At 43.5% G+C, this 24,404-nt stretch overlaps 2 protein-coding genes across 9 annotated transcripts in view; one reads left to right on the top strand and one right to left on the bottom strand.

Annotated features, from left to right (window-relative positions):
* Positions 1-16,746, top strand: part of RGL1 (ral guanine nucleotide dissociation stimulator like 1) — a 131,209-nt gene extending 114,463 nt beyond the window's left edge. For all 7 annotated transcript variants that reach the window (XM_081193288.1, XM_081193291.1, XM_081193290.1 and 4 more), the window contains 9 exons: positions 1,788-1,877; positions 2,880-2,966; positions 4,231-4,263; positions 5,047-5,168; positions 7,793-7,882; positions 9,979-10,165; positions 12,606-12,860; positions 13,994-14,108; positions 15,458-16,746. In XM_081193288.1, the coding sequence (XP_081049414.1) occupies positions 1,788-1,877; positions 2,880-2,966; positions 4,231-4,263; positions 5,047-5,168; positions 7,793-7,882; positions 9,979-10,165; positions 12,606-12,860; positions 13,994-14,108; positions 15,458-15,645 (1,167 nt within the window). In that variant the 3' untranslated portion in view covers positions 15,646-16,746. The remainder of the gene's footprint in view (positions 1-1,787; positions 1,878-2,879; positions 2,967-4,230; positions 4,264-5,046; positions 5,169-7,792; positions 7,883-9,978; positions 10,166-12,605; positions 12,861-13,993; positions 14,109-15,457) is intronic.
* Positions 16,747-21,882: 5,136 nt separating this feature from the next.
* Positions 21,883-24,404, bottom strand: part of COLGALT2 (collagen beta(1-O)galactosyltransferase 2) — a 63,321-nt gene continuing 60,799 nt past the window's right edge. For both annotated transcript variants that reach the window (XM_081193298.1, XM_081193299.1), the window contains exon 12: positions 21,883-23,989. In XM_081193298.1, the coding sequence (XP_081049424.1) occupies positions 23,713-23,989 (277 nt within the window). In that variant the 3' untranslated portion in view covers positions 21,883-23,712. The remainder of the gene's footprint in view (positions 23,990-24,404) is intronic.

Here is a 24,404-nt window from a genome sequence, read left to right on the forward strand (position 1 = left end):
ATATGTTTTTTCTTTTAATATCAGAAACCTGTTGGAAAGACAGTAATCAATTAGATGGATTGGAAATCTATGGAGAAAAAGCTGCATTGGCAGAAGTGTTACTCTACATGTCAACGAGAGTATTGAGTACAATAAATTAAAAACTTTAGGAGGAACAAAACTAATTGCAAAATCACTGTGTCTAGAAATACCTATTCAAATAAGAAATTGAGTACTTAAAACATGCACACATACACAGCCCAAGCTCTGAGAACAATTTTGAGCTTGATGTGGAGGCAGAATGTGAAAATATTAACTAGGTAAATGTGCATTCAGATCATGGCAAAGAGACAGCTTTTTTTGATATGATAATTATACCTTGCAACAGTTAGCTATAGAGCTTATAATAGAAGTGGCGACCCATAAATTAATATTGAGTTGTGCCCAGAATCTGGAAATGTTAAGTGTCACCAGAATGCTTGGAAATAGTGATCACAGTACTCTGAAATTCAGTTTATAATGAATAGAAAATTGCCCAGGAAGGCCAGCAAAGTTTCATTTAATTTCAGTGGAAGGAAATTCACAAAAATGAGAGGCTTCATTAAAATAAAGTTGAAGGAGAGAGAGAGTTGGACTAGATGACCCTCAGGGTCCCTTCCAACACCACAATACTAGGATTCTATGACATGTTTGTAATTATTTAAACTTTAATTTATACCATGGATTAGAGAAGGTGTGGACCCATCCAAAGGATAACAACATAGTTAAATAATAGTGTGAAGGAAGCCATAAAAATTGTGGTGTGCGGTGAATTCAGATGAATCATGAAACAAAATGGGGCATTTTTAAGGGGTTCTGGGCTTGTTCAAGGCACCCTGAACTAAAGCAGGGGCCTGAAGCACTTCGGATGTTAACTGGATATTAAATTGGATGTTAAAAAAATGCTACAGACAAGGATCTGCTAAAAGCAAAACTAATGTATGCAAGCTTATCATATAATGAAAACTGGGTGAGTTAGAAGAGCTCCATTGTGAATGAAGTAGAGAAGCTAAATGAATTATTTGCTCCAATATCCATTGTGGGAGATGTTGGAGAAAGACCCACATCTGAACCTTTGTTTTCAGGGAGGGCATCTGAGGAGCAGTGTCAGGTTGCTGACCTCTGCAATTGCACATCAAAGCAGCCTAAGGGACAATGGCAATAGGTTAATCAGCCTGTGTCAGAAGTTCAAAAAGTGTTGTGAAATATGGCTTCCATTCATACAGTTATTGGGAAAGTGCTCTCCAGGGCTGCAGTTGCTGGAATGTAAAAGCAAGCATTTTCATTTCCTGACTGTCTCCTTGTTAGTCAGCAGACCAGAGATATTAGTCATCATATCCCAGTGCAAGTGTACAAGAAAACTGGTGCTTTTTCTTAATACAGCATTATATAATAGGGGAGATGTTTATTAGAACATATTTTAAAGTAAGTTAGGAACAAGATGTTTAAGAAGAGAGAAAATGTTAAATGTTTAGAAGTGAGAAAGTTGTAGTCCAGATGTGTTTGACTTGGAGAAGATGGGGGATTGGCAGGACTCATGAACTGGCCTATAAATATTTTGCAAACAAGCTTATGGCATTTTGGAACATTTTCCTTCAGAATGCCAGGAAACAAAGATTTTTGAACCTCTTTCTTTCACTTTTTTCCAGCAGTAAGTAATGTTTTCTGGACTTGAGAGAACAGTACATAAGTTTGCAATTGGTGTGAGAAATGTTTGCAAGCCTGTTTAGTAGCCTCTTTCATTACTTGCCCTTCTTTTCAAACTACAGGAAGGAACGTCTAAATTTGCAAATTTGGACAGCAGCGTGAAAGAGAACCAGAAGAGAACTCAGAGGAGGCTTCAACTGCAGAAAGATATGGTGAGCCTTCTCCCTTTCATTTTCTCTATGAGATAATCATAATATTAAGAAATTAAGATTTAGAGCAAAAGGTGCTCTTTTCTGAAGAATATAAAAATAGAGCGATTGCAAAAACAATATTGGAAATCTCCTAGTCCTGATGCGAATATAATGGTTTGGGTTTAGATGAAATTGAAAAACCAGTGTTTTCATTTCATGAATGAGCCTTCCCAGTCCTGGGGCTCACATGCATTCTGTCCTGTTTCTTCCTCTTCCATGCCTGGGAGAAGATTGAAACCTCCTGCTTTTAAACCACAGCTCCCTGTGACATCAGAACTCAGGGAAATGTGGTTGATATAATATGCAATTTGAGAGCAAGCCAGGATCGGAAACCATCCTCTTGGGAAACAAGTCAGAACTAGTATTTTGTTTAAAACAAATAAATTAAGATAAGCCTCAAAAGTTAAAACATATACTCTGGGACCAAGATTATTTTATAGTACAGTACATTTAAAATCTGATGTGGGAGGAGGCATTGATCACAGTCAGCTTATGTTGAAATGACACCAGACACGATTTGGAAACCCAGCTCTTGCCTTTTAAGTCTTCAGGCAGTTGGTATTTTGCTGTATTGCAGAGGTTCTCAACCTATAATCTGTGCAACCTTGGGTTCCTGCAAAGCTTATCAGGTGATCTTCATGAAAAGATGTAGAATGGTTGACAAGCTTCCTTGGAATAGAGCTTTTCAACCACTACACTCCAGTCATTACCCCGGCCATTGGCTGGAGCTGTTGGGAGCTGGAGTTCAACAGTATCTGAATGGCCATAGATTCCCCACTGCTGTCTTGGGTAGACGTAAAGGGAAAAGCTTGTAATGTGCAGCCACGTTCTAAGAGGGCAAGAAGGTTCCATTGAGGTTCCTATGAGGTCCTTGAAGGGCTTGGAATTGGATCCACAAACCAATTGGTAGCTGTTGAGGCTGAGGAAAGATAAGTGACTTGTTTCTGCTGTCATCCTGTGCAGGGTGTAATGCAAGGCACTGTTCCTTATCTTGGTACTTTTCTGACTGACCTGACAATGCTTGACACAGCTCTTCAGGACTACGTGGAGGTAGGTTACACAACAGACCCACGAGCCTGCTTTCTGAACGTGATCGGTAGCCATTCCTAATAGCTGTGTGGGTTTCATTATAACAATCACGGGGGGGGGGGGGAGAGAAATGCCAGAAGCAGAGGCAAGTGGAATCTTTATTAGGAAATAAATGGAGATCGCTATCAAATGGAATTTAAAGTGGGGCGTTCTCCCAACTATACTCTACATCAAAAATGTAGTAGTTTGTTTTCAAAACAGGTGGGAAGGAATATGGGTTTCCTGGATTATATGTAAATTACTTAGTTGGAATAATCTTGTGAAATATTATTCTGAAAGCTGAGTTCTTCTGAAATCTACAGAATAATAGTATCCACATTAAGGTAGAAATACTCAGGAGCCAATTCACATGGATAATTGTCCTCACCTGAACATTGCAGGCTGTGGGATTCCACCTGGAATCCTGCAGCCAGTCTCCGTTCATATGAAGGCGGTGTTTGTGAGAACCAGCATCTCCACACAGCGCACGGCGGCCCAACTATTCCTACCAAGTGGGCTGCAATAGTACTTCAGTCCAGAACCCGTAGGTCGCACACTGCCATGTCACGTGAGGGTGCAGTGGAGTGAGCCCCACATTTAATGGCTCCTCCCCAGCCTGCATGCTGCCTCCCCAAAGCCTACTAAGGAGGCACAGGCTTTGGGAAGGAGGTGTGATGCTCTGGCAGGATCGTAGAGGTCTCCCACCTCCTTCCCAAAGCTGGGAAAGCACTAATTAGGCTTTGGGAAGAAGGAGGGAGGACTCCAGGACCCTGTCACAGCCCTCATGCTTTGGGAAGGCAGAGCAAGGGCTGTGTGGGTCAAATGGTGGGCCTCCTGTTGAACCGCCCTGACATAGGGGCTTTACCAGTAGTGTAATGGAGGGAGGATGCAGCTCCAGGACTTTTCTTCAGAGCAGGGACTATGATATTGTCCACAGAACCACCAGATTAGCTGAGGGTCAAGCGACTGAAGGAGGTGATGACAAGCCTTTCAGTTGGTGGCAGATTGGAGTAGCCAGTATGGTGCCCTCTTCCTCTAGCCCCAGGGATGATGGGAGTTGTAGTCCAACCATATCTGGAGGGCTTGAAAGATTAGTTCTTTTGAAAAGCAAGGAAAAGCTGTGATCCTATAGCAAAATACATTTGAAAGCAGCTATTTTACTGTTAAAAACTGTATAATTATTAAATTGAGAGCATATAGACAAATGGATTTTGAAACTAATCCTTCCTCTCTCTGTTTCTTGCAGGGAGGGCTAATCAATTTTGAAAAGAGAAGGCGGGTAAGTTTGTGTTTTTTTTACTGTGTTCCCTGGCTGATCTGCCCCTCATCCTCTTTTTGGCTTTTTGGCAGGAGGTGACACAACTAGATAAACTTGCAAATGGAACTGCAAGGCAGCCTTCAGGGGACATCAGACACAGCTGGGAAACTTCCTCCTAATCCAAACATTTGAAACCAATTGAGTTCTTCCCTACCCCCACCTCCCTTCTGTTCTGATTAGTTACACAAAGAAAAATCTCTTCAGATGCTTCCTATAAATTAAGTTTTGCTGTGTTAGGAAGACATCACCTTAGATATTCAGGGCACGCGTAACATTAAAAAAGCCAAAAACCAAAAACAGTATTTGGAGGGTGCATGTGTGTTCCAATGCTTAAAGTGGATTTTGGATTATTGTATTTAAATTAGTTTTGGCTCTCTGTTTGCACCTCGCTTCTGCCCCTGCTTGGAGCTAAGGATCATCCCTCTTGCTTTGTAGCTCCAGTGTTGGGGGGAAGCCCTGGAGGAAGCTTGTATTGCTTGCCAGAGCCCGGCTGACCTCTGGTAAAACCCCACATACACTGTGCAGCACTTCAGAGTGCTCCCTTAGGTCCATTCATTTTGTTGAAGCAGCAGAGTTTGGGCACCTTTCAAAACCAGGCTGCATGCTCTTGCAGGTGAATCTGTGTCGTGCCATCTTTAACTTCTCTGATTGTCGTGTAGTTTTCTGCCACTCTGGTCTGTTAGCAACTCTGTGTTTAACTTTGTTCCCTTATTAATAGTCTAATTATTTTATTTCCTTTTTCAGGAGTTTGAAGTGATTGCTCAGATTAAGCTCTTACAATCTTCCTGCAATAGTTATTGCATGACTTCAGACAGAAAATTCATTCAGTGGTTCAAGAAACAGCGGCATTTAACAGAGGAAGAAAGGTGAGGTGAAACATTTCTATATGGTAGATTCCTCTCCCCATCCATCTCTCTCCCTCTCTCTCTCCTGTGTGTGTGTGTGTGTGTGTGTGTGTGTGTGTGTGTGTGTGGTGTTCCCATCCATCATAAAAGATAGTAGAACAAATATATGTTTGTAAAACACTGGTGAAAGTACATGGCAATGTAAGAACTTGGAAATGTGCATACATGGTACTTGTCTGGCTCTGGTATTCATATATTTGTAAGGGACGCAGGTGGCGCTGTGATCTAACCCACTGAGCCTCTTGGGCTTGCCGATTGGAAGGTCGGCAGTTCAAATCCCCGTGACGGGATGAGCTCCCATTGCTTTGCCCCAGTTCCTGCCAACCTTTAGTTTGAAAGCACGCCTGTGCAAGTAGATAAATAGGTACCACTGTGGCAGGAAAGTAAACGGTGTTTCCATGCGCTCTGGTTTCCATTATGGTGTTCCGTTGCACCAGAAGCGGTTTAAGTCATGCTGGCCACATGACCCGGAAAGCTGTCTCCCTTGGCCTGAAAGCGAGATGAGCGCCGTAACCCCATAGTACAATGGGACTTAACCGTCCAGGGGTCTTTTACCTTTACCTTTTTTACCTTATATTGGTAAGAGGAGTGTACTTGTACTCCCATTTCACCAAGTGGAAATGTTCCAGGGGTAGCACTACTGGGCTTAGTCTGGATGAAAGAGCACTAGAGCCTTATAGTGGCTTTGTAATTTGTTTTATTTGCAAGCAAGCAAACAAAACGTATTCAAAGTAGTGATGGAGGACGATTTTGTTCACTCTGCATTTTAAAGTGAACTAGCCATATTCATACCTCCCAGACAATACACAGATCAGATTGTAGTCTGTCTGTCTGTCTGTCTGTCTGTCTGTCTGTCTGTCTGTCTAAATTAATTAATTGTCCAGTAGCACCTTAGAGACCAACTAAGTTTGTTCCAGGTATAAGCTTTTGTGTGCATGCGCACTTCTTCAGATACACTGAAACAGAAGTCACCAGACCCTTGTATAACAGTCGTCAACAGGTTTACCATACCCATTGAGTCAATCCCCCATCTCCTACTTCCTTTCTGAGAAAAACCCCACCCCACCCTCCCACTATATATAAGGGTCTGGTGACTTCTGTTTCAGTGTATCATGCACATTAAAGTTTACACCAAGAACAACTTAGTTGGTCTCTAAGGTGCTACTGGACAATTTTTTAATTTATTTCTTTTATTTATTTCGACTGCGTCAGACCAACATGGCTCCCTACCTGAATCTAGATCAGATTGTAATTATTGTTGGATGTTACAATACAGTTCTCAGCTCAAAGAATATGACACTTGAAATTGTTGTTCTTTATAAGAACTAAATCATATTTTAGGATAAATGCATACACTGAAATAAAATAGTATTTAAATAAGAATTTTCTTACAGATTTTTTAAAAATCAGATTGATGCAAAAATGGGATGGAACAGACTTATCAATGAACATATGCAAAATATGCTATGGACTGGAAGTAAGAATGATCCAGCCATCTGTAATTGGAAACCAGTAGATTCTTCTGCATCAGGCAACAAAGCTGCTCATATTGCACTAGTTTATTAGAGATAAACTTATGCAGCTGCTGCAAGACTGCGCTTCCACCTCTTTCTCCATCTGCTGTGAATGTGGCTCCAAACCTTTTCTGCTCCTCCCTCTGGTTTGGAGTAGTGTTACCATCTAAAGGGTAGATTCTAAGCCATCAGGACACATTAACATTCCTTTGTTAATTCTGAAATGGCTCACTAAAGTAAAATCTGTAGTTTTTTACTATTAGCCAACAGTCATCTGAGCCAAGGATGGTCAGGCAGCCAGCACCTATGACAACTTATAACCCATGTATAACATGTGGCTTAGCTACTGTGGAGACTACCTTTTCTTCTTATTACTCCCTGTGTTCCTTTTAGCTTTGCTCACATGTAGTTTTCCTCCCCCCCCCCTTTTGTGCCATTTTTAAAAATTTAGATTGTGAGCCTACAAGTAGGGACTTGTTTACTTTTATCTGTGTATGGTACAGTATCTAGTAAGTTTTAGATACTATTTTATAAACTCATCCAATAATGTCTATGGTGTGCAAGGGTACCCAGACTGGTCCTGGTCTCTTCCTGATACCTGCCTGTGCTCATTCACATGTTATCTTGATCAGCTACATAGCTGCTCCCTCTCTGCCCTGGTCACATTGATATCTGCTCCCCATGGGGTTATGATGGATCACATGGTTACATACCACCCAGGCTAACTTTTAACTTAGACCCCAGAGAACGTGTCCTATTTTGTTTAGATGAAGTGCATAATAAAAGGAATTACTGTGCAGCAAAAAAATGCAACTCAGTATTTATGCCATTTGCCTTAAGTAATTTTAATAAGAGTAATTGTTTTGTTTTTGTTTTTATTATGTAATTTGTGTTTTTATCTTGCATTTTTATGCTGTAATCCACCCTGAGATCTGTGGATGAAGGGCAATATACAAATTTATTAAATAATAATCATGCATAGCCAAAACGTTGCTTTGATTCAGGTACTTTATTTCACGTTTAGCAAGATTTTAATGTAGTCCTAACTCCAAAGTGACCTTCATTTTGCAGCTATGCCCTCTCCTGCGAGGTGGAGGCAGCTGTTGACACAACGACCACATCACCAAAACCTCGGAAGAGCATGGTGAAGCGGCTTAGCCTGTGAGTACTGCTTGAGAGCGTTGGTGTGGGCTTGGGCAAACAGCACTATGAATGACCCCCCTCACCTCCAGAGAGGAGCTCACTCACACCTTCCTTTAGCCTGCCTGGTGTGATGTGGCAGCTAAGCCAAGGTTTGGTTTCTGGGATCATGGCTAAGCTCCCTCCTCCTTAACCACAGCCTGTAGCCAAAGAACAAAGCTTGTGCATCTGTGCTAAACTATGGTTTAGCTTATAGAATCATGCAAGTTACTCACATTTACTTAATTCCATTTAAAAAACAAGCCTTCACCCATGCATCTGAGGCGAGGAAGGACCTGCATTTTTAAAAAAATCCAAAACCAAGGCCATCGTGCACCCAAGTTTCAGCACTTTAAAATCCCACCGCTTTAAGCCGGTGTTTAACTCTCCCTTCACATAAGGGGGCTTTAAAAAATAGAACTGCAACATCAATTCATTGAATTAAGGGATCAAAAATGTCCCCCAACTACCGTATTTTTCGCTCTATAAGACACACCAGACCATAAGACGCACCTAGTTTTTCAAGGAGGAAAACAAGAAAAAAATATTCTGAATCTCAGAAGCCAGAACAGCAAGAGGGATCGCTGCGCAGTGAAAGCAGCAATCCCTCTTGCTGTTCTGGCTTCTGGGATAGCTGTGCAGCCTGCATTCACTCCATAAGACACACACACATTTCCCCTTACTTTTTAGAAGGGAAAAAGTGAGTCTTATAGAGCAAAAAATACGGTAATCAGGAATTTCCCTTACCTGTGCTGCACCTTGCTGCATATGCAGCTTTAATTGAGCATTGTAATTGATTAATCATCTCAAATGATGGTGATGATGATGTGACTAAAATGTCTTTGCTGAAACAACAGCCTTCTATAAAGGTGCATAACTGTAGCTGGCTTGTGTTCTCACTTGATTGATCCAAGAGGCAATGTCCTAATGCACAAAATTTGCTTGAAGAAGAGGAAACCTTGAGTTAAAAACATTTTGGGAATCTTGGCGTTTTGAGGCCCAGTTGTGTAAACACCCACAGAAGTCTTTTGCCATTTTCTCAGTGAACATATGACATGCTTTGTGACTCACCAAGACTCCCCCAGCCCTCCAGGGGCTCAATAAAACTCCTGTTTTCTACCTGCTGGGAACTGCAAAGATGGTTGTCAAGGCTTCTTGGCAAGGCACCATGTAGCTGGCAGGGCTAGACTGCATTTTGCCCGGTAGGCCATAAGTTGTTATTTCTTTTACAAAAATGGTTTTAGCAAATGAAGAATAAACTGAAAATGCATAGTGCCTATGTTTAATTACGGGAGGCGAGGAAAATAGCCACTTTTACAGATTTTCTCTGTTTGGTGAAGAGTCTGGGATTTAGCTTATTCTACAGTGTTCCCAGTAATGGTTCTGTATTTCCTTGTTTCATTACACTCAGTTTTTCAATAAATCAACTGTCATTTTGTCTCGCTTCTCATAATCTATATTACTCTTATCATTTGGACACCTTTCTAGACCACAATAATGCAATCATCTAGTGCAGGAGCATTGATTTGCCTGCAATTATTATAGCCAATTGCCATATGGGCATGTTATCATTTCTCTGTGTTCTAAGGACATGATCTTTTACAAAACTCAGTAGTGGATTTATTGGCAGAGTATATCCTGCAATGCAGTCAGTTTCACCTAATACAACACTCCAGAACAATCTCATTTTAGGAGATGACCAGAATATATGTATTCATAACTTTACATCTCCAACACACACAGTTTGAATCTTAACAGATATGATTAAGTCTAGCTGGAGTTCAGTGTCACCTAAAAATAAGTCCCCCCCCCCTTTGAGTGTGATACTGATGGTTTGTTGAGGAGAATGTCTCTGGCCTAGTAGGCCACAAGTTGGAGAGGCCTGTTCTATAGGGCTTCAGTTCATGCCATATTAAATCTCACTTCTGAATGTTCTGTTTGGAGATGCAGGGGCTTGTGCATAATAGCAGTATCTGCTTTATGGGTGGAGTTATTTGAGGATACCTTAGACGTGTTCAGCATCTCTACTTCCCACCAGCACTTGGTGCCCTTTCATTTCCTCACTTGCTTTTCGCCAGGTTATTTCTGGGATCTGACCTAATTGCCAGCGGCACCCCGACCAAAGAGCAGCCCAAGTCCACGCCAAGCGGGAGCTCCGGTGAAAGCATGGATTCCGTCAGCGTATCGTCTTGTGATTCCAACCATTCAGAGACTGAGGACATCTGCATCTCTCCCACAGACACTCCTGATGAGCCCCAGAAGAAAGTATGTCTTTGCCAATGTCCAGAGAAGACCGCTCTTAATTTCTAGTGGGGGGGGGTGAGCCTATGGGCCTGCCAGCTCCTGCCTTCCCCCAAGGCTTAAATCTCTCCTGCAAGCCCGGTGATGTGGTGCCTGTGTGAGAGTGGGGTCAGTCAGTGTGTGGTTGAAGGAACTGCCGAGAGGCCACACCGACTGTGATAGGGTGCTGCTTTATGTTTTGCCCATGCCCTCTGCCTGCACGTGGCTCTTCAAGGGTGGGCTTTTGCATCTGCATGTGTCCCCCAAGCCAAAATGCTTCAGCCACCCCTAATTTGGAAGACGTTTCTCGGGACTCATCAAAGGTGCTTTAAAGGCATGGTGTGTAGGCCACCCTCTGCGTAACTGAACGGACAGTGCTGAATTCCCCTGTTTTCTCTTGCTTTCATCTTGTCTCAATCCCACCCCAACTTTTTTTGCTGCGCACCTTGTGGCATTGTAAAATTTATGAAAGAGCCTCAAATAGTTGAGCCCTGGGGAAACTCTAAGGCTTCTGTTTTTATGGACAAAGGCTAAGTTTCCAGCCGTATACAAAGCCATGCCTACTGAAATCCCTAAAAACCTGTGCAAGATGCTCTCCTGCAGTGGGAGAGCTCCTTTGCAAGATAAATATACATGCTTCCAAAACATCTTTGAATCTGCTGCCATCTGCTGGCCTGCTCTTCTAAATGCAGGAAAGAAATTTGCAGTGCCCTTTAATGGGTACATACAGCATTGATAGTTTGTCATTATTGGATAATTATATAAATCCAAAAGCCGTCTTAGCTTCTGTAATGGCTCTTCTCTAGGCAAAAGTTTAATATGAATGGTAATTAGAGATATAGGTCTAAAGGGCTCAGTGATCATTTCTCCCTTCAACTTAGAAGAACAGAAGGTCAGTGTAAACTTTCCAGCTACCAAAAAAAAATGGTGATATTCACTCATTAGGTGGGTTGGCAGGAAAGCTTTTTTACAGAGCCTCCTAAATTCCCATAAACATGTTGGTAGGAGCAGTGACATTTTTAAAATAGAAGGAAGGAAAGCCCACTTCTCATGGGAGGGTCCTCTGTTGAAAAACTCTTACCATCATCAAGTTCTTCCTGAAGATTACTTGGAATCGTCTTTCGTGTAACGTGAAGCCATTGGTTCAAGTCCTACCCTTGCTCCATCTTCCATGTGACAGCCCTTGAGATATTTGATGATGTCTATCATATCTCCTCTCAGCCTCCTCTTCTCCAGGCTAAACATACCCACTCCCTCCAGCCTTCTTTATAAGACTTGGTTTCCAGACCCTGGATCATTTTGGTCACCCTCCTCTGCACAAGTTCCAGTTTGCCCATATCCTTCTTAAACTGTGGTGCCCAGAGCTGGACACAGGACTCCAGGTGTGAAGGAAGCAGGACTAACACTTCCCTTCATCTGGACACTAGATTTCTGATGATGCAGTCTAGAATAGCATTAGCTTTTTTTGCTGCTGCATCGCACTGTTGACCAATGTTAAGTCTGTGGTCTATTCAGACCCCTAGATCCTTTTCGTATGTACTGCTAATAAGCCAAGTGTCCCACATCTTATATTTGTGTATCTGGTTCTTCCTGCCTAAGTGCAGAACCTGACACTTGTCCTATTGAAATTCATTCTGTTAGTTTGGGCCCAGTTCTCCAGTCTGTTAAGGTCACCTTGAATCCTGATTTTGTCTTCTGTGGTATTAGCTACCCCTCCCAGTTTGGTCTCTTCTGTAAATTTGATGAGCACCCCCTGAATTCCTTCATCCAAGTTGTTTATAAAGATGTTGAACAATGGGCCCACAACAGAACCCTGCAGCACTTGTCACTTCCCCCCCAGGATGGTGAAGAACCATTTGTGAGCCCTTTGGGTTTAGTCAGTCAACCAACTACAGATCCAATAGTCCAGCAACATCTGGAGGGCCCACAGGTTGACCATAGCTGCCTCAGTTGAAACAAAAAGAAAAAAAACCCACAACAAACCTGGAATGATCAAGGAACACCATGAAAATAGTGCTCTCTCATTTCTGCTTGCCATTTTTGTGCCATACACTAAAACATGTTATGGGACCACAATGGGATGGGTGGGGTCCCTAATATGTGGCAACACCCATTTTCTGTCTTGCCCTTTTTCAGATGATACTTCTGCCCTGAACTGGAGTGGATCCCAGACTTATGCTCTGTCCCCTTTCACTGCACATACAAGGAAATGCTTACACAGGGAGATCCTGCTTTCCAAAGTACATGGATTTTCCAGTGGTAGTCATTACCTCTGACATTCAGTGTGAAGTGAAGGGCAGGAACCTCAGATCTGTTCTTCATTTTTTCCCAGCGCTCCACAGTTAGCAAGTTGTGGTTTTTGAACAGGTCCTTAACATCAAACGTTAGTAAAATGAATATTCTTATTTTGTGATTTCCCCCTTAGCTCTCTGAATCCTCCTCCTCTTGTTCCTCTATCCACTCGATGGACACGTCTTCATCAGGGTTGTCATCCTTCACCAATGCCCTCTCGTTTCCTCCTTTACTGGCCAGCAACCCCAGAATGCACAAACGCTCCATCTCAGTCACCTCCATTACCTCAACAGTCTCGCCTCCCGTTTACAATCAGCAGAACGAAGACACCTGCATCATTCGCATCAGTGTAGAAGACAATAATGGCAATATGTACAAGAGCATCGTGGTAGGTAATGAATGTCGGGGTGGCTTCCTTCCGGGTCGCTTTCCGTCCAGTCAGTGGTGAAGCATGTGCTTTTCATGCAAATAGCCCCAGTTCAATTCCTGGCATCTCTAGGTAGGGCTGGATAAGACTCCCTTCCAAAACCTTGGAGAACTGGACGGACCAGCAGTCTGACTCTGTAAAAGGCAGCTCCTTATGTTCCTACATTCTATGCTTAACTTAAACTAAGACGTTCTGTCTGCATTTGTTGATTAGGTATAACTTTGCTCCACGTTCCATTAAAAAAAGTCTCCTTGCCTGGTGCCAGCTCCAGCTGATTGGTGGCAACAGAAGGCAGCCACACCAGGACTGAGAAAGCGAAAAAGTCAAATCTTTTTCTCTCTCCCCTTGAGGAGCAAAGTTGCTATGTGTAAGCTCTTTTAAGAAACATTTTGTGATTGTGCTGTGAACCGACCTAAGATGAAGGGCAGGATGCTACTGCTGCTACTGCTACTATTACTACTACATCATCATCATCATCCCAAAAAATGGTGAACCAGCAGTCTGGAGTACATAGAAAGCTGCATCTTAAAAGGAGTTTCCACAGCAGCCACCGAGGAAGGCATTCCCTCTTCTGTGCACAGAACCAAGCTCTGCTTGCTGAACAAAGCCACTTAACAGAAGAGAGGTTAGATAAAAATCTAAGAGATAATTAGTGTTTTCTAATTAGTCAGAAATTGGCCTGGAAATGACCTTGTGAACTAAATGGGGAGACTTGATGGGCCACATTTGGCCTGTGGGCCGAAGGTTCCCCCCACCTCCAACAAGGTTACTTAATTTCCCAAACCACACTTTCATGCCATAGTTTGGTAAGCATTTGTTTGAACAGTGCAGAGCTAGATTGTCGTCATATCCTTCCATAAGCACTGGCTCCGGAAACAGACTTGTTTGTGGGGACGAGAGCGTCTGCACTGGGATGCGATCTTTTCTTCTCAACAAAGTGTTGTCACAGGTCACTGCCATCTGAAGGTTTAAGCCATAGCTGATATTTCATTTCAGAAACAGTCATTTTAATACCTTGTGTGCTGATAATAGGGAACAGATAATTAAATTCTGCTTCTGAGAGTATGCCGGCCTTAATGTAAACTTTTTCCCAGTTGACTAGCCAAGACAAGACTCCTGCCGTCATCCAGAGAGCGATGCTGAAACACAATCTGGAGTCTGATCCTGCAGAGGGTTATGAACTGGTGCAGGTCATCTCTGAGGACAAAGGTAAGGAAAACAGCACCTTGTGGGTGCTGCCTTATTCTGAAGGTAGAGGAGGGCCTGCACTACGCCACTCCTACATGACAGATGCACACCGGAATGTGTTGCCCCGGTCTAAAACGATGCCCTTATCCATAGGATAGGATAGGATGAATGTTCTTTTTATGGTGTATCTAATACTTGCTCAAGGTTTCTTATCAAGGAGAGCTCCAGAGCTGATCAATCAATGTAAAAGATTGTGCTGTGCCCCAAGAAACAACTAATTACAGATTATGCAGGTGTGAAGAGGCAAAGGCTTTGCCTACATGTTCTATTCCATCACCTCAAAAGTAGGTATAGCCTTGACTGGAGAATTGTGAAGCTCCCTTCCCTAGAAACAGTAAGAGAAGGTGGGGTGGGGGGAGAATCAGAGACAAACACTAAGGAAAGCAGGAGCTCTTCTCATTCAGTCTCTTGCTTCTCCCTGCTTGTGATACCTCTTAAGTCACCAGCTAGTGATGTCTAGGGGTTGAGAGCAGGAGCAATGATTTCACAGGTAGACAGGCCCCCTTTTCACAATGGGCAAGTTCTGCAAGACAAAATGAATGGGTTGCCATTGGCAGGGATGGAGGGCACAGCTTGCTCATTCAAAGAAAAGAGGAGCCACCAGGGTGAGGGTTGAAGCTAGATAGGCTGCAAGAGTTCTGACCACAGTGGGATCTCCTGGCATCTTTTGTTCAGAGGTTCAAAGCCTGGGGAAGGAGGCAACGTGCACCAGGGCTGCAATGCTGAAGAGAGGCCCACAGACCCTTCTGTGTGTAATTCGATCAATCAAAATATCACACTTTCACGCCTACCTACTACGAGGGCAAAAAAGGAAGTGCTCGTGTAGTGAGGGATCATAGAGGGCTGGTTCCTGCACTATAGGGGCCATTCACAGGTCACCCTGCTCCTCATTATGTTGGACATTTTCCTGTTAGCTTCATAGTGCAGAGAATCCAGCAAGACTCACCCATGCTCTTTGTTAAATTTTGTTATGAACCCAGACCACGAGAAGACAGTGCTAAGCCTGCAACTTACACAGGGGTTATGTTCCGAGGATTGTGCCTAAAGGCAAAATTGTGTCTAGTCAACACACACACATTCATTCATTCATTCATTCATTTTATTTGTATCCCACTTTCCTACAAAAATGAACATGCTCAAAGCAGCTAACAATGCGCGTGGGATTGCCAAAGTCCTCCCTCCCCCTGGATTAATGTTTTTTCCAAATGCATAAAGCTGAATACGCAAAAGTTAAAAGTAGGCAAGTTGTGGGCTTCCTGTACTAAAAAACAGGGGAGTGTTTTACCACCTGTTATTTCCTTGAATTGCAGAATTAGTTATCCCGGACAGCGCGAATGTCTTTTACGCCATGAACAGCCAGGTGAACTTTGACTTCATCCTGCGGAAAAAAACCTCCCTTGACAGGGAAGTGAAACTGAGGAGCCGCTCCAGCTTGACTCTCCCTAGGACCAACAAGAAGGGCTGCTGGAGCCACAGAAACAGCAAAATCACACTTTGAGGATGGATAAGTCAACGCAAGGCAGATGGGGTTTCAAAGCAACCGTTGCCGCCATCCATTATTGCAACAATCTTCACAAATGATTGTGTCAGTATTCAGCTTTGGGAATACAAAGCTAACCCTTGTTATGAACAGGCATGCCTTGATACACAATGGACCTGAGTGGAAAACAGCCTACAGGCACTCCCTGACCCCCCCCCTTTTTTTGCACAGCCTCCAAGAACAGATGGCCACTTTCTACCAGGAATGAAAAGTACGATACACCTAAACTTCACAATCCTCTTCAATGACTCTCCAGCCTCTGTTATGCCAGTATTAATTGGGAATACTTTCTTTTCCTTCTTTCTTTTTTAACAAGCGGAAGAAAGCTCTTCCACCAGTTCCACCTGTATTTACAGGAGGAGGAAGTGGAGGAGCATCATTTTGACCATTGGCCAAATGATGGCACTGATAGAAAGCTCGTGTGGATGGACTGATGGTTTGTTTCCTACCTGCTGGGCTGCTAACTTTAGGGAAAGGAACAGAGCTGCTGAAACCAGGAGAGATTACCATTCTCCTAGAATGGTATTAACCCCACGCAGGGCAGCTTCATATTGTGCTGGTTTTCCAACTCTGTGATCTAAGCCGGAAAAATGAACCCCCTTCTTCCTACATTAAGCCAATACTATCCAGTTGAAGGCCTTGTTCTCTTGTGTGGGAGAGAGAAGGCGGGAAAGACAATATAAATGCATACTACTTTTCTTAATGCCACTACTTAGTTTTCCTATGCTTTGCTAACCTATTTATCGAAAGAATGTCAAAGTCTATTTCTTTGGAGTGTGCAGCTTTGACTCCCTTCCAGGTGTGGAGCTGTTTACCTGTATTCAGCCATATTGGCATTGTAGCAAACCATTTAACCACGTTTTTATAGTCAGTCTAAAAAACAAAACAAAAAAGCCAAATGTAACTAGTAGCCAGCATTTGAGGATACCACAGCCTCGTGGAATTTGTTAATGATCAAATGAGCTCCCTTCTCTTAGATGACATCCTTTAACTGAGTAATTTCCTGATGTGGCATATCCTTAAAGGAATAAATAAGGTAGCCACCTTTAGAGGACCACATTGCTATTTTATTTTGGCCACATGTTCAGTGACAACACCTTTCAGAGCACATGCTAAGCCGATGTATGATCACAGGAAAGATTGAAATCAAAGCCATAGTGGAGATAGGTGGCTGGCAAGGTAGTGAAAGAGAGGTTGGAGGAGGCCTCGTGGCAGCCTTTCCACCTCTTCTTGGTTGGGGATAAGGCTCCTTCCCCTCCTTGGTTACCTTTCAGCAGTTGTGGCCTCTTGGCCTCTTACCTGCTCATCTGCCCTGCTACCTCATTGGCTGCTTGCTGGAACAACCTTTTCCTTTACAAGAACAGACTGTGGGGCGCCCCCCCATGCCTCTTTCCAAAAGCAAACTAGAATGGCAGCTCTCCAAGCAATTGCTCGGCAGAAGGTTGCACCAGGGTGAATAGGACTTACCTCCTTGTAAGGATGCTTACGATACAGCCTTAGTTACCGTATTTTTCATCCCATAGGATGATCCGTCCCATAGGACGCACCTAGTTTTTTTGGGGGGAAATAAAGGAAATTTCCCCCCTTTATTTCCCCCCCCCAAAAGCAGGTCGGGGAAACCGAACCAGGTCAAGGAACAGCGGGATGGCGGCGCTGCGCCTCCCTGCTGTCCCCCGAGCTTGTGGGGCTGGCCCATGTCTGCCCGGCGTGAGGGGCGTTCTGCTTCAGGGCGCCCCGCCCGCTGGGCGGCAGGCTGCTATCTGCACCGTGGGGAGCCCTGCGGGGAACTCCTGCAGGGCTGCCCACGCTGCAGATGTCTGTCTGGTGCGAGGGGCACTCTGCTTCAGGGCGCCCCGCCCGCCGGGCAGCAGGCTGCTATCCGCAGCGTGGGGAGCCCTGCGGGGAACTCCCGCAGGGCTCCCCACGCTGCGGATGTGTTCCCGAATCGCCGGGCGCTCTGCTTTCAGGGCGCCCGGCGCTCCGGGAAGCAGGCTGCTATCCGCAGCCTAGACATCCCTGCGGGACCTCTCGCAGGGCTGCCTAGGCTGCGGATGTGTTCCCGAAGCGCCGGGCGCTCTGCTTTCAGCGCGCCCGGTGCTCCGGGAAGCAGGCTGCTACCCGCAGCCTAGACAGCCCCGCGGGAACTCCCGCAGGGCTGCCTAGGCTGCTGATGTCTTCCTGAAGCCTGGAGAGCGAGAGAGGTCGGTGCGCACCGACCCCTCTCGCTCTCCAAGCTTCAGCGAAAGCCTGCATTCGCCCCATAGGACACACCCAGATTTCCCCTTCATTTTTGGAAGGGAAAAAGTGCGTCCTATAGGGCGAAAAATACGGTATACATGGAAGGAGGGATTTTGCTTCATTTGTAGCACTAATTTTAAAATATATGGCCTGGATCCAAAGACCTGATGCAAAGTGTTTGTCTCTCATTCTCTCTTCTGCTCTGCCCTCCAATATATACCATAAATTTAATTAGAAGCTAAATATGGTTTGCCATGCAGTAGGGGATAGGAGTGTTGCTGTTTGAGATGAACAAATCCTGTTTCCTTGGGATCATGGCAGTGCTTTCACAATTCTTTGGACCCTGGCATATGTATTAAGCCATACCACATGATCATAATCAGAGCCGTATATACAATGCACTTCAGCAGAAGCAAAGAAGAAGTACCCTGGGGGCAGAATTCAGCTTCCTAAAACATCTCACCTTTCATTTTAAGAATAAAAAAGCAAGTTTCTGGCCATTACTGCCACAAGAGATGTACTTGAAAAAGTGTATGGGTAATGCCTAGTGAGATTTCAGGTGCCCGAGAGATGACTAAATATGCTCCAGCAGTTCTATGAAGTTCTATGAAGTAAGAGCAGTCATGCACATCCATTTAATATGGATCACAGAATGCAGGACTTGGTCTGCTCTGGCACTGAACTTTATTTTAGAAGAATATACACAGCTGCTGCTAACAGCTCACCAGTCAAGCATTTGAAAAACCATCTGGTCTTATCAGATAATGCATTTTGCACTATGCGAAACTTCTTTCTGTTTCAAGACACACTCTTTCCTGGCTTACTTAGTTTAAATCCCTGCACAGTGTTATTGTTTAGAGGAGAGAAGGGTTATTTCAAAGCTGAGCCTTAAAAGTGTCCAGAGTTAAGATGGATTTTCAAAAACCAAGATCCATTTTCTTTGTTTTCTGGTGAAAGAAGCAATGCAACAAATGTGTTATGTGTGTAAGTATATGCACATACTCAAGACTGTATATATCTGTAGAATCAGCTAGATTTTTATATTGTTAAGCTTGTGATGATAAAGTGTCTTTCTAAACAAAGGCGAGAATTATTAACAGCTGCTGTGTAAAGAGTTTCATTTATTTTGGTGCTAATGCATACCCTTTTTGCTAAGCTATATAAACTAGTTCACTGTTGGATTTTCATCAGCAACCTATCCTTGAAGATACTCAGAATTCACAACTATTTCACAATCCAGGTTTTAGATGTGGAATTTCAAATTGAGATTTGAATATGAAATCACCTCATAATTCAAGTGCTTTGGACTTTCTAGAATCTCAAGAGTTTTGATTTTGGCAATAAGAGCAATCCAGCGTGATTCCAGCACACACTGAGCAAAGGAAGCTGCCTTCTACACAGAAGTGCCTTTACCTCAGCACTGTCCACACTGACCAACAGCAGCTCTCCAGGGTTTCAGCGGGGGGGGGGGGTCGCTCAGCCCCACCTAAAGATGCCCAGGAGTTTCTGCATGCAAAACGGATGCACTACCACTGAGCCAATCAAAGTATGATCTTATACATCAAACTAAAGTATCACATGCTGAAATGAAGTATCATTGGATAGCAGACCAACAGCAAATATTCAGAAATAGCTGGTGTATACCAGACATCACATTCATAGGGTTGAGTTTTTGAGAGTGAATTAATTCCAGCTTACTGAAACAGTAATGTTATTAACAATAATGTTAATGAAATCAGGACATTCAGAATGAATTACCGGAGCCACAATCCAGCTCAGACATTGCAACCTTACATGTTACAAGGAGAAGTTCTTTCTGCCAATTATGTAAAAGAACTAGGCACATCTAAGTTTGTTGACTTGCTCATGAGGCTGTACAGTTGGTGTGAACAAACTGGTGGCTTGCAAGTGACCACATATTATTAGGCAGTCTGAGTAAATTTTGCAATTCATTTGTGTAATCAATCAAGCTGTCCTTAAGAGAGTTCAGATAATTTTTGCTAGAGTAATATATCACATTCACTGCAGTTCATGTTCATGGACACTCGCTAAGCTCTTAATTTTCCCTCTGATTCCCACCCCTTTATACATTCCTAAGCTTTGCTTGCTTTTTGATGAGGGCTATCCCTCCAATGGACAGAGCTTCATCTCATAATCATTTCCATGATTTCACAAGATTCCTTTTATTTTCTTCAATTAAGAAGGAAATGTGCTGTTTTCAATCTGGGAAACACTGAATGAAAGCCGCCCACTATTTCCTTAAATTATGTCAGTGTTTGCATGGACCTGCATGGAACTTTACTCTGCCCCCAAGAAGCTGGCCATGAAAATCCCTGCATCACTTCCTAGCAATTCACTTGAGTGAAAACACATTGTGCTAAGATTTTAGAAACATCCGTTGTTAAGGAAAACAAAACTTTGCTTTCTTTGAAGAACTCTCCTAGGGATGAGAGTATAATATAGAATGCCTGCCCTACCCATAAGAGACCCTGGACAGTCATGATCCTATTCGCTCCCATTTTATTTGTACCCTTTACAAACTCCTGTGCTGCATTTAAACAATACTGGGCTATACCAGAAAAAAAAACTATTTTACCACCATTCCCATCCATCAATGTTATGGATAATTGTAATGGGATTTGAGGAAGGGGGAGGAAAACCACAAAAAAAATCAAGTGAAACTGACTTGTTTTTCCAAGAACAAGGTTCATGGCTCCCTAAATATGCACCAGGAAACACAAAACTAGCCTCCCTTATTTACTGCAGTTTTAAGTCTTCCCAGCTATATTCTGAACTTCTTTGTCCTACTTTGGACACTGTGGTGTAGCAGGAATGCCAACTTGCTACAGCTTTGTGACTTCATTTTTAGGAAGCACTGCAGAGCGTCCTAACTAGAGCCAGGGTAGGCTACAACATAGCAGCTGGGTATCATGAAACTTAAATTGCATGCATCAAGGCATTCCTGCTCTCAAGCACAGTTTACACCATTTCTCTGCTGTATGGTGAGGAAGGAGAGCCCCGTTCTCATCACACAACACAATGCATACACCTTGCCCATGCAGAAAGGGATCAATCTCCTCCATGAGCAGTTCACTGCATTTGTATGGGGGGTGTTTTTGATCACTGCCACTAAGAAGGTAGGGGTGGGGCTGAGAAGAGAGTGGGTGACTGTGCTGGTTGGAAAAGCTTCATGGGCTAGGTCTGGCCAATAGTTTGTCAATTCCGTGTCCCTGCTGTAAGCAGACAATTTAGGGCCAATTGGTAAATTACTTCCATAGTGTGGTTGTACTTTTCAACAATCAGTTCTCGTTTCTCCAGAGCGTCTGTACCCAGAGTACTAAATGGTTCAAACGAGACTACATTAGTTCAATTCCAAACCAACAGGAAGTGCATGCATCAATGGTGAGAATCGTAAGATGAGGTTGCACAGGAACAGCAGATTCACTGCTGAGGTAATGCAAGGATCAAAACCCCTGGTGCTCAGATATCAATTAGCTTATGCACCTTCTTCTTTCCACCACAGAGAAAGATATGGCAGGGGCACACCACACTTACCTGTATCATTGCAGTATAATCTTTCCTCCCAGGAAGAACTCTGTAAGTCAAGTGGCCAACTGCAGCAGCCCCACCACACCAGGACACACAGCATGGGCGGAAGACACCTACCAAAGCAACCTTGTTGAATCTTAAGCACATCTGAGGCTCAGTGCCTGGATGGGACATCGCCAGAGATATCCAGGTATACAGGCTTGGAGTTCTGAGTAAGAGCTATCCAGCTGGCTCCTGCAACAAGATTCTGCTCCCTCCAAGCCATTTCAAGACCAAAGGAGTTTTACCAGGTGTCATTCTTTCAAAGCAGAGATGACAAACTCCAGCTGGACTGTGGCATGCCCAATCAGATCACATCACACCATACTGCCAATATTTAAAGTCACAAATAAAAGACATGACAACAGACAAGTTGACTTGCTATATATTATCAGACCAGCTGATAAGCAGCAACATTATCCCCTTAGGAAAGAGTGTAATAGGATACTACAGTTATTCCATCTAAGAACAACAATTCGTGTGTTCAGCATCTACAGCAGGTTAAGCACATATAGTTTCTTCCCTTAGTTTTTTATTTAAAAAGTTTTGTTTCAGTAATGATTTTCCCTTCAAACTCTGAAGTCTACATTACAAAATTAAATGGCCACGACTTCTGGTGCATTTATAAAGATGTGATGTTAGTGTGTTGAGACACTGTCCAAGAGGGAGGGTATCAGCTCATCCCAAAATGGACAAGCGTGGTTTTCATGATGGGGGTGACAAAGACAAGAATTGAGTATGCAAAGAGTTTAAATCACCTTAACAAAACAGAGATCAGCAAGCTTGATACAACCAGAGATTTCTCTTTGGTACAATGTTGAAAGGGAGCCCTCATGTGTTGTCTTTGAAAGAAATAATGTCTGTCTGTCTATTTTAAAAATGAATTAGCAGTCAAGAGATATTTAAGACTGCTCACTCTCAAAAAACCCCCAAGACATTGTGTTATAGTCATCTCAGTTCACATTCACCATTCACCCTTCTATCCATATAAAATGGGAGAGGCAGGGTTCTGTTCTGATGACCAACTGCTTGACAACTATTCCAGACGATATTTCAGTTTTTAAAAAGGTATCTCTGCCCGAGGTTGCAATGTTTGGGAGGCAGAGACAACTGCTGTAAGTTGTGAAGGGAATACCACAGGGTCTTAACCAGAGCTGACATTGCCTCATTTATATATAAGTGCTCAGCATGGATCTGAAGAGATCTGGGTTCAAATTCCTGCTGGGTCACAAGTGCAGCAGAAGTCAGAGAGACACTTACTCACATATGCCAGGAGGGGATTTCTTGTGCTGCTGCTGAATGTGTGACCTGAATGTGTGAACAAGCATCATGTGTGAGGCGATATTTAAATTCTCTCTGTAGGATTTAGATTTTCCCTGTAGGATTTAATCTATAAAGGCTCACTTACACAAGGAAACCACCCACTGACGCTGATTGCTGAAGCTGTGTGATCTAGCATTTAACATCTTCGCTCCCATGAGGCTGTGGTGAGGAAGACTTTGTAGATCAAGGACTACAAATAATTTTGCAGGTTGGAAGTTGCTGTAGAAATTTTTCGTAACCACCACCACCAGTCCTTGTATCTATAAATAAATACAAGTTATTTGCACCTTTGAGGACTCACAATAGACAAAATAAAGACCCACTTGTAATTCAGATAGATAAAGCCACGGGATAATTTTTGGCAGCAACTCTTTGACAGTCTCCCCCTCCCCATACGATTTCTCTCTAAGAACGTGGTTGACAAAGCCCGGCAGCAATCCAATAATTAACATGGAAGGGCCTGTAAACCTCTCCTCTGTATATATTAATCTTTATAAATACAGTAATTCTACACAAAGTGTAGAAAGACATTGTTTGTGAAAGCTTTGTCCTTTCAGAGTGTAAACTTGCTGCCCTCTAGAGTCCTCCAGCTCAGCAGAGGGTTCCATGGCACAAACCCTGACAGGGGGGGGGGGGATGGCCTACTGTCAATACAGTATTTCTCAGATGTCTGCCAACCTGACTCAGTCAGGCTCAGCCGCTCCTCCTACAAAACAGGAGACTCTTGTTCAGTTAAAACCAGTCAGCTCAAAATGACTGCATCTGTCAGTTAAGACAAAACGTTAGTATCTCTGAAAGGTTCTAGGTCAAAAGATGGTGCATGAGGCAAGTCCAGCTGTTGCCAATGTTGTCAGGGGTTCCTTGGCCAGTGAACAGTCATAGCTCATCCCTTCCAGACGCTGCGTCAAGAGAGGGCTGAGGTGGCAGAGCATCCTTGTTCTGGGCATCTGTGTGGATCTGGCCCTGCTGCCGGGATTTCCGAGAGAGGGTTCTGTCCCAGTCAGTGGCTACGGTTTCATTGTCCCAGATGGTGGATGTCTCTGTGTCGCTAAGGTATCCTGGCTGCCCAGTGTAGTGTGTTGGATAGACCAGCAGAGGCTCAGCAGAGAAGGCTTTCAAGTCTCTAGGTTCATAGTATTCCATGTACTTGGCACTAAAGTGGAGAAAACACCAATGTCAGCATGGCCACAGATACAAAAGGGAGTACAGTGGTACCTCGGGTTAAGTACTTAATTCGTTCCGGAGGTCCGTTCTTAAACTGAAACTGTTCTTAACCTGAAGCACCACTTTAGCTAATGGGACCTCCTGCTGCTGCCGCGCCGCCGGAGCACGATTTCTGTTCTCATCCTGAAACAAAGTTCTTAACCTGAGGTAATATTTCTGGGTTAGCGAAGTCTGTAACCTGAAGCATATGTAACCTAAAGCGTATGTAACCCAAAGTACCACTGTATTTTAGCACTACACTTTAAAGCCATGGAGATTTTTTTTGTCTTTCATATTTCATAACAGATAGGTCAGAGCTGTTCAGCAGAAAATCACTTCTTCAGTGAACTCAGCCTCAATCTATT

This window comes from Podarcis bocagei (assembly GCF_964188305.1).
Source record: "Podarcis bocagei genome assembly, chromosome: 5".
Classification (NCBI taxonomy): Eukaryota; Metazoa; Chordata; class Lepidosauria; order Squamata; family Lacertidae; genus Podarcis; species Podarcis bocagei.